Here is a 10,453-nt window from a genome sequence, read left to right as displayed (position 1 = left end):
CTCTATTATACTAGCCTCAAGCCATTTGCGCTAATAGCTGTTCTCTATAAGTTCCACTATAATACTCAATACCAAGCACTAAATTCGTGATTGATTTATTATTAGTTTTTGAATAATATTAAAAAAAAAACCAGAAAATTAGCAAAATAAGTCACCTACATCGAAAGTATAGACATTACAAGTAGGAATGCCAATTTGATATTCAACAATCCGAATTAGATTTGCATCTTTAGTCATTTAGGGGTGTCTGTCTTTGTTTAAGAATATTCGAAAAAAAAATTCATAGTCTAGAAAAAATTTATCGGATCCGGATTGATATACAACTAATAATAAAAAATTAAATAGCTAATTATCTTGAGGATTTTTGAAGATTCAACATGCTCAAAGGAATGAGGAAATGAGAATCATGACACTAAGAGACATGGATTGATAGTAAATCCTATTTGTCAGGGGAAGAAGATCTGGGTTATACAAGTCAAGAATAAAAACGGAATGTCAAACATCTAACTTCGATTCGCATCCATATCCAGTTTGGGATATCTGTGTTCGGTCATGAAAAAATCTGAATCCGATTAGTATTCGATTGTTTTAAGTCTCTAATTACAAGCCCATTATTGAATTTGAAAATTTACTCCATGTAGGAAAAAATTTGATAATAACATTCTTTTAAATAAATCAATTTAGATTCATATAGTAATATGTGGAAATTTCACTTGTCCACTTCTTTGAACCTTTGACGGTAGAGACTGGAAGTATCTAAAATTTAAAAAAAAATGGGAAAGAAATCTTTTTGAAACTTTTTGAGCTTTTAGAGGACCGCTTCCTATTTTCCTTTTTGTCACACACGACTTCGACACAGATATTCTGTTAAAGATACTCTTCCTCTCCCCCCAAGAACAAACAAAAAAAATGTAAATTTTTATCCATTTCAAGTTATTTTCACAAAGTCCACAACTAAACCGCCCCCCAAAAACGCCAAAAAACCGAATGATTCCATCATCTCTCTGCCAGCTTCACATCTTCGGGATTCGTTCACTTAAATCTTCGTAGTTCGTAATCTCTGCCTTTCTTTTAAAACAAAACCTCACCCCAAACCCCTCTGTACTTATTCCCGCCAATCTAGTCAACGTCACCGGAAGTTCTCGCCGGTAAAAAATACCTGTCGTTTTCCGTTGCCGGAAAACTACCTTCCCTGCATTTCAAATTGAACGAGAAAAAAAGAAAAAAACGACAAAACTGTGTTTTCTGATTTTCTCTTCCTCTATACAACAGAGACCTGATCGGTCCATAGGTTTTGTTCTCCAGGCCGGCTGAGTTGATGTTTGGCTTCACCTCGAGCTTCTTCGCCTCTTCGGATTTTCTTTGCGAATAGATCGTCTGATCGTTCGTTCATTAATTCTTCAGAAATCTTGAATTTTGGAATGAAAAGGTATTTAGGTTTTGAATTGAAGGATTCTGCTGGAAATTGAAATTCTTTATGTCTGTATTTGATGATCTGAGTTTGATTCTTTCGCTATTCAGTTAGAATGGTTGGTAAAGAGTGTTGATTTTACAGAATTTGATAGAAAAGATGTGTTTTGTGAAGATTTTTTATGTTTTTTCAGTTTCTTAGGTCTTGATTGTTTCGAAGGAAGTGGGATTCTTTCTCAGCTTCGAGAATTTTGAGGACATTTTGTTTGGGATTTTTGGAAGCAGTTAGCTGATGAAGGGGTGGATGTGGATCTGTTGCTGGTGGTGAATATTTAGAGGGGGCGACAATGTCGAAGGTCGTCTATGAAGGGTGGATGGTGCGATATGGACGGAGGAAGATCGGACGTTCGTTCATCCATATGCGATATTTTGTTCTTGAGTCTCGGCTTCTTGCTTACTACAAAAAAAAGCCGCAAGACAATGTAGTAAGTTTCTTGCCCTCTGTTTCCTCGTAATTTGTTTTTCACATGGGAACTGTTCAGGGTTCTAGGACTATTTCTTTGTTTTTGTTCATTTATTATCTTCTTCCAGTTTCCACATTTTAACTCATACTACCTGTTTATTGTTCTTCTGACGGATGGTGAGTGTTGCATTAGAAAGAATGCCAGAGATACAATAAAATCACCCAAAAAAAAGAAAAAAACATACGAGAGGATTAGAAGATCAGTATCATGAGGGCAAACCATCCCCAAAACATATCATAGGGCAGAGGGATGTCTTTCTTAGCTAAGTCATGTCAAATGAAAAGTTTGGGTGACCAACTAAATATAGAATATATCTGATGACAAGCGAATCTCCAATGTCTGTCCCCCGTCTTTTGGGATCCATCAAATGATGCTGGTAGCATCACCTTCCACCAGGATGTTGCTATTACCAGCTCAGAGCGCCATTTCTAAGTCCACCTTCAAGAGCAATTCTGCTCTTGTAGAGTGACAGAACTCTCCGGAGGTGAGATCCAAGAGAGGTGAATCTCGTCAGAGGCCAGTTTGTAATTGTCATTCTTCGCAGCTCTCTCTTGGACATGCTTAACTTACTCTGTTTGATTATAATTGCAATGGAAGAAAGTTATTTCAACTATGAAGCAACAAGACCATGGCATTACATGGGGAGTTTTGAAAGAAAAATCAAAATTATTTTAACTCTTGACTCTCTTTCTATGCTGCATATTTAGGTTCCAATCAAGACCCTTCTTATTGATGGCAATTGTAGAGTTGAGGACCGTGGCTTGAAGACACACCATGGGCATGTGAGTCTCTCTCTTTCAGCAAACAAAAAGAATATTTCTTTCGTAAATATATTATTTGTTCTTTGCATGAGAGACTCTGTCACACAACAGAAAATAAACATATAATAAAATTCTTAACGGTGCAGCCATGCAGACATTAATTTGTGAAATCATCTGCCCAAATCCTCATCTATGAAGCATAGTAGTTTTAAATTTGACATTCTATTTAACCCTGTGTTTTTGGGCCCGGGAAAGCTCTTCCTAGAGAAATTAAGCGTTGAAATGGGATCAGGGGTGTGAAATTTCCAAGCATTCCTATTAACATTCAAATCTTGTTGGGAATTGATATGAACTTGAGAAAAATATAATATATGGTCATTGTCACCAAGCATGATTAATCTTGTTTGGCATCGACACACTGTTATCTCTTGCAATGATTGACCTCTCAAGGGTGCTTGTAACTTCCATCCAGTTGGAGTGACCCTACAGGATTCTCCTCCACTTGCTGTATACTGGGAGCCTCTATTCTTGAATTTTCCACTGCTTTAATTGGCCCCTAGCAAACTCAATTTTGACCTGAAACTTGACATGTGAGCAGGGACCTTGAAGTGTACCTGTCCACTAAATTTCAGCCCGATGTGGCCAGATGTTTGTGCCAGTCTGGAGATTTTTTCAAGACCTTCCGGACTGGAAAAACTTCTCCCTAAAAAAACTTTAAAGAGTCTTATATAAATGACGAACTAAAGATGGGATAGACACAATGGGAACATCATGCCATGGGCATTCTGTTTGCATCTATTGATGGGAAATTTTCTGTTTTCTAAGTTACTAAGCTAAGATGAATTTTTCTAAGCCATAGGTGCCTTGGTCGCATTGTTGTTGTCATCTTGCATTTTTTTTTTAAACCCGATTATGAATTGGGACCCGGGCCAGCCCCTAGGATGTTATTGATTTCCAAAAAGAATGAACAAATACACTGGACCGGGGGGGGGGGGACATGCCTCCTTAGCCCTATCCCAAAAAAACAAAACACAAACAAAACACACTAACATGGGAGTTATGATCTAAGAACTGGCAAACCAGCCCTGTCCTTCCGAATGATACGTTGGAGTTCACCTAGAGACTAGAGTGTCCGGCTCAAAAGTGGTGGAAGACCCTACCTCGCAGGCGTGGTTAGCCAGCCAATCAGCAGCTCTATTACTCTCGCTGAAAGCAAAAGAAATACAAGGGCTGACCAGCCCAATCAACTCCAGTGCTTCCTGGAACCAGTACCAGCCCCTCCAAAGAAGGCAAAGATTACACCTCTTTAGCCCAACCATGTTCACGGTGGTGACTGAATCAGAGTTAACCACAACCCCGGATAGGCCTAAGTCACAGCATAACTTTAAGCCATCTCTCAACGCACGAAGTTCAGCAATAGAATTCGTGCAGGCACCATAGAAGTTAGCGTAGGCTGCCAAAACGCAACCTTCCCTGTCCCTTATAACTCCACCCCCTCCACCGAGTCCTGGGTTCCCTCTACATGCACCGTCCACATTCAATTTAACTGACACAAATGGCGGGCACCAAACAACAGGAAGGGGACGAGATGGACTAGTGGGGGGGGGGGGGGAGATCCCAAGAACACGAAGGATCTGCCCACCTCTAACCGATGAAGCATTGCCAATCTTGGGGGGCAGCGGTAGGCGGTTCACCCAAGCCTTGATGAACTCAATGATACTTACTTCCAACCGCATCCTCTCCCCATGCCTTCTATTGCACCTCTCCTTCCAAAGCTCCCAAACTATCAAAGAAGGCAAGAACCCTGCAATGAAGTCATTGAGATTCTTGCAGCTTGCCGATTCATGCCAAAGCAATAGGCGGCTTCTGGCATCCTGGGCATGGACCAACGCTACATAAAAAATCCCTGAAAAGAAACTCCATGCCTTGGCAGCTGTCCCACCAGACACAAGGCAGTGATTTGTGGATTCACTCCTTGGCCTCCCACAACAGTTGCACTTAGATACCAGAGGGATACCAACTGCCATAAAAAATTCATCCGTAGGAATCAACCCATTAAAGAGTTTCCAAGTGAAGAAAGCAATCTTTGTTGGTAGGGTTTGATTCCAGATCCATCTGGCGTAGGGAACCACTGGCGAGCAACACCTCCCCACATTCCAAACGGACTTCATTGTAGCCAATGCCTTGGGTAGTCTAGATACCGTGACTGACAACTATGTTCTAAGCCAAGTTCTTGCTTTTTGCAAGCTTTGCCTGTACTGTGCTATACTTTTCTAATCCAATTCTTAGTGATAAAAATATCCATTAGATGTCTAGATGTACAATAATTGTGCCATTCTTATTTTCTGTTCTCATGTTCCTCTTTTCTTCATTTGTTGTTCCTTTTCTTATTTTTCTGATACTTAATATGCTGCAATTACTACTTCTTCTCTCTCGCTTTGAAATTATGCAATTTTCTCAATTTTGTACCTTTCATCTTTCTAAACAGATGGTCTATGTTTTATCTATCTACAACAAGAAAGAGAAATACCATCGAATTACGGTACACGATCTCTCTTTTCTCAGAATCATAACCATTTAATTTTCCTATTATTTACTATTTTTGCGAGTAAAAATTTGCATGTAAACATGTGGGATCATTTAGATGCAGTTATCCCTTGTTTATATTATCAACATTTCTGTTACAGATAGGTTGTCATTCAGCAGTTCTGTTACAAATAAATTTCCATTGATTATGAGATTGCCTGAGGCTTGGGCTGTTCAACTCATCCAATTTGAAGCTTTAAGTAATCCCAGCAGGTGTTTGAAACCAGGCCCCAAATTTACTTTTCTTATGGTTACATTTGACATAAGATTATATACTGTTTTTGGTGCAAACCTGTACTCTCAAGCTCTAAGTGTAGGACTCAAGAAGATTCATTTGCAAAGTGAATTTCTAACAGTGAGGAATAATAGGGAGCTAATAGAAAATATAATAATAAGAGCACACAATTCAGAGATTAAGAAATAATAAAAATTGAAATTTCCAGGAAAAGGCAGTTTACAAAAATAAGGAAAACAGGGAGGTTTAAAAAATTTCTGGTCAAGTTGGAATCTGATCCAGATCTAAAAGAAAATAACAAAAATTCAGAAATTTCCAGTTAAGATTGTTCAATGGGGCCTAGGAAGACTCTATTTTGGCTCCATGAGTGGATTTTATGAGCCTTGGGCTTTTTATTTTTGGGTTTATTTATGTAATGCGTCTCTTTATTAAGCCATCTTGTTTTCTTCTCTAACGAGCTCTCTCTTTCTTATCCCTTGGGTAAGAGATGTCTGTTCTTTTCTCTTTCTCTCTCTCTCTCTCTCATTATTCTTGTTGATGTGTGTTGATATACATTGTTGCATCAAAGCCAATCGGGTGTTCGATCCTTGGTGAGTGCAAGGGTTTGTGTTGTATGTTGTTATGCCCCTACACTTTGTGCCCCTTGGTACCATGAGATGGTGCCACCACATGTAATGTAGTCCTAGGTAGGTAGAAGTCCCATTAGGTACCAGTACTACAGGATCTGCTATGAACAGGCAGTCCGATTGGTGTAAAATATGGATTTAGGTCAAAATTAGGGTTAGGTTAGGGTTTAAAAGGTTGGTTATGCTAGGCAGGTGTAGGGGAGTCTATTAGTGAAGGTCCAATGATGGCTTGATAAGAGGAAGTGTGAATAGTTAAATGGCAGCAGGTTAGGATTTCGGGTTTTTGAAAAGGGAGAAGTGAGGAAATCTAGGGTTTATGATGGGAATTAGGGAAGGAGCTTTGGATCGAGTTCTCTAGGGATGGAGATGAGCACTCGGCCAAAGTTTGGAAGGGTTTAATGGCTTGAATGGTCTGGACAGAATTTTAGGGTTTTGGGGATTGGATGGAGCAGAGGTCTGGATCGAGTGGAGGGGGTGTTCTGTGGTTTGAATTTGAAGTGATTCTGATGGTGGGTTAGGTCTGTGAGTGATTTAGGTTATGAGAATTTGAAGAAAACAAAAGGGGGAAATTAGGGTTGGGCTGTAGAGGGTTTAGAAGAAGAAGTATGGGGTTGGGGATGTCTCAAACTTGTAGTTCCAGAGATTAATCAGCAGCAGCAGAACCTTGAATAAAAATTGAAACTTGCAAAGGAAAACTTGAAGGAGGGCTTGTATGAACCACCCGGGCTTCACACCGCAAGGTGTCAATTGGCTCACACACCAATTCCACCTGCTTTGATCAGACACAAAGCAACTTCACAGTGGAAGAGAAGCAGCAGCAGCTTGCACAAGCAGAATTTTAATTTCAAAATGGAGAGTGATGAGCTCCACGATTCTATTGCTTTAAATAATGGCTTATAGCCTTAGCCTTAACCTATTCAGCGTAGGAGTCAAAAAGACCCCTAGCCGACTTAACTAGCCCACACTTCTCTCTAAATCGTGGGAGTGTGGTGTGGACCCAAAAAAAGTAAAAATTATATAATAAATAAAAGGGGTGACTCAGGTCACTTGAATGAACCACTGGTTCACCCAGGTTGGGCCGGTTCAATTTAAAAACATAAAAACACTTAAAAAAAACTAAGTATGGATTCACTACTAATACTACTAACACTTCTACTTGGGCAGCAGCTTCTTGTTCTTCTTCTTCTTGCGGATGTAGTACTTCATCTCTGCATCAACATGAGAGTGTCATGTGCAAATTCGCGTGTGTGTGTGGGCCTGCGCGTACCGGGTGTGCTAATGTGTGTTGATAAACATTGTTGTAGCCCTTACTTATTAGCTCGAGTGATGCAGGAGAACTTTTGAGGATTGGCTCAAACCCATTTGGGAATCCAGACGAAGATAAACCGGGTTCAATTGGGTTTTTTTTTGGTCTAGTAGGATTCTTCTTCCTTTCGTCTTTTATTCTTGTCCCAGCGCTACCGCCAGATCTCACAAACAGGTTCGGTTCTCCCTCACCCCTCTTCTATTCCTTCTCATATTCTGGGTGCGCACTTACCTACCTGAAGCGACTTCAATTCCAGGAGTTTGTAACCTAAAACCCTTATTGCTGAGACAATCAAATCGGTTTCTCAAGTGGTAATGTTAGTGCCATCAGTTTCTGATTTCAGACTTTAACCAATCGACTATGAGTTGATTTCTGGGAGTATTTCTTGCTGGAATTGATAGAACATGAAGTTGCGATTCTACGCCTGAAATTTCAGGCCTAGCTGATGACAATCAAAGGAATTCTTTTCCTTCGTGGGTTCTCCTCTTCTGCCACTTTGTTTTGATCAGGAGGTTGAAGATAATCCCCTTCCTTTAATTGTTATCTTTAGTTTTGTCTGTTGTTTCAAATTTACCTTATATTTGCTTCCAAGTCTTCTCCTGGTCAATAATTGTAAAACCCTTCATATCCTGCTCTTTATCTTACCTAGTAACCCTTGAAAAATCTGGTTTGTTACAATATTGCCACTAGTTCTTAAGTTTGAGCTATTTGTTATTTGGGTGGGCCCCTTGGCGAACCCAAATAGGGTTTTTCGACCCGGGTTCCGCATCATCGAGCCTTTGGGATAAGCGGTTGTAACAATTCTCTCTTCTTATCAATCGCATCTTCTCTCCCTTGCGACTTGTTATTTTCTCTTTTTTCTTTCAATATTCTCTTTCCTTTTTTTGTCTTCTAAGTTTTCTCTTTTTGCCATAAATTCTGTTATCAGATCTGATTGTCTCTCTTTCTTCCTTCTGTCGTTGATCGATTCCTGATTTTAAGTTCTCTTTTTCCTCCCATATTGTCTGTCCTTTAACCATTGATAATTATTTTCTGTCCACTTTCCCATCTCATCAATTTTAATATTTTTGGGATATCTTATTTTTATTTCTATCCTGAAATTTAATTTTTGAAATCTATTAGTAATTGTTGGACCTAGAAAGTTCCATCTATATGATGCAGCTCCAAGTAGGAAGAAGAAGAAGAAGAAGAAGAAGAAGAAGAAGAAGAAGCCCTGAACTTAGGGCTTGATTAGGGAGCCATAGATTAGGATTATTATTTTCCATACTTAGTTTATTTTTCTGTTTTTAGATTGAACCGGTTTAGAATTGGTTGCACCCAATTGGTTCAATGGGTATAATTTAAGTGAAGTGTTCCTATTGGTTAATAGGTCCTTATATCCCATTGGCTAGTATGGAATCTTCTTTTAAATTAGTTGTTTTAAGTTAGATTCTTTTAAATTAAGTTAGTAGGGGTAGTTAGGACATTTTACAGTTTTAATTACTATCTTTTGAGTTATATTCCTTCTCTTCCACGGTTTATCAAGGGAGAGGTTATTTTGTACTAGGATTTGGCCATTGGCCCTTTATTATAAATAAAGAAATCGTGGAGGGCTCCCCCACATTGAAATTTGAATTAAAAAATCTGTTTGCTGCTGTCGGCTGTTGCTGCTGCTGCTCCCTCGTGAATGATATCCTTGTGGATTTCAAGGTGGATAGGGTGGGTGAATTCCTGCGACTCCTTGCATTGAGACGATCGGGAGGTTCCTTCAATTATCAAGCTGCTGCCGGTGGATTCCTGCTCTGAGTTTGACTTTTAATTATGTTTTTCCATTCATTCTCCTTCCCCAATTGATTCCCCCTTTATTTTCTGTTTTAATTTCATAAACCCTAATGTTCTAAATTCTGTCCAACCATATCCTATCATCCAAATCCCTTCAAACTTCGGACACAGCATCACTACATTAACCCCTCCACTCGACCTAGCCTGCTGCGCCATCTTCAATAACTAAACCCTAATTCCCCTTCATCTCCCACAAAACCCAAAAAAAATCCTAAGATAGTCTCAATTCTGTCCAGACTATTTTAACCATCAGAATTGGCCAATATTCTGATCGAACTTTCCCCCCACTGCCAGTAAAATTCAACCAGAAACCCAGCCCAAAAATCCTATCCTAAACCCTAGTTTTCAACCTAGACTGTAAAACCTAAAACCCAAACCCTAACCCTATCTGCAGAATTATAAAACCTAATTAAATCCTATTTTTTTTATATCAAAATAATCCCCTAGACCTGCTGATCATTACCATGATCATTACCATGTATCACATTCATCCCTAACCCTAGCCTAAACCCTAAATTTGCCCTAAACAGCCCCAAACTGCCTAGCCAAACCAGCAGCTGTATTTAGATCCTATTGCTTGGCCTCTAATAGGATCCATCTCCTATTTAGAGTTACATTACTATATTTATGAGTTTTAGATATGAATACCATTGAATGATGTGTGTTTGGATATACTAATGTATATGCTAAATGTGCTAAAAGATAGATGTTACCTAAGTTGCTGAAGAGGTACAGTTGAAGAAAGAATAAGGCATGTTGATTGAAAGAAGAACTATTGAAGACGGTATTCCGTGTGCTTGAAGAATCAAGGAGCTGAATGCTACATCAAATGGAAGATTCCTTCAAGACTTGTCATTAGAATTTGAATATGATTGGAATATTTTTGTAATCCTAATGTACATGATCAACAAGATGCGAAAAGCCCAAAAATGACATAGAAAATGACCTAAATGGAAAAACCAAGAAACTAGGTGGTTTCGCTTAGAAAGAACTCTTAAGTCTGCTAGTCACGGTTTTCCGTGAATAGGGACGGACGACTGGGCTTAATTGGCATATCCAAAATATTCTAGGTCTGAACTCATGGGCAACTGAGGTTTTAATGCTAAGTGTTCATGGATGACCACTGCAGTCTTCCGTGTGGTCTTCAGTGAATGTTTAAGAGTTATGAGATTAAGTCTTCTCAG

The 10,453-nt window shown here is 39.2% G+C and overlaps 1 protein-coding gene across 6 annotated transcripts in view; it reads left to right on the top strand.

Moving 5' to 3' along the window:
* Nucleotides 1-1,331: 1,331 nt before the first annotated feature.
* LOC122645684 (protein ENHANCED DISEASE RESISTANCE 2-like) overlaps nucleotides 1,332-10,453 on the top strand; it is a 59,075-nt gene continuing 49,953 nt past the window's right edge. For 2 of the 6 annotated variants that reach the window (XM_043839006.1, XM_043839009.1), the window contains exons 1-4: nucleotides 1,333-1,429; nucleotides 1,709-1,895; nucleotides 2,642-2,716; nucleotides 5,184-5,237. In XM_043839006.1, the coding sequence (XP_043694941.1) occupies nucleotides 1,422-1,429; nucleotides 1,709-1,895; nucleotides 2,642-2,716; nucleotides 5,184-5,237 (324 nt within the window). In that variant the 5' untranslated portion in view covers nucleotides 1,333-1,421. Of the gene's footprint in view, nucleotides 1,430-1,525; nucleotides 1,896-2,641; nucleotides 2,717-5,183; nucleotides 5,238-10,453 lie in introns of all 6 variants that reach the window. The other 4 variants (XM_043839007.1, XM_043839011.1, XM_043839010.1 and 1 more) reach the window with 4 other exon arrangements.

This window comes from Telopea speciosissima, chromosome 11, assembly GCF_018873765.1.
Source record: "Telopea speciosissima isolate NSW1024214 ecotype Mountain lineage chromosome 11, Tspe_v1, whole genome shotgun sequence".
NCBI classification, from domain to species: Eukaryota; Viridiplantae; Streptophyta; class Magnoliopsida; order Proteales; family Proteaceae; genus Telopea; species Telopea speciosissima.
The sequence above is the reverse complement of the archived record's forward strand: the minus strand, read 5'-3'. Positions and strand labels throughout refer to the sequence as shown.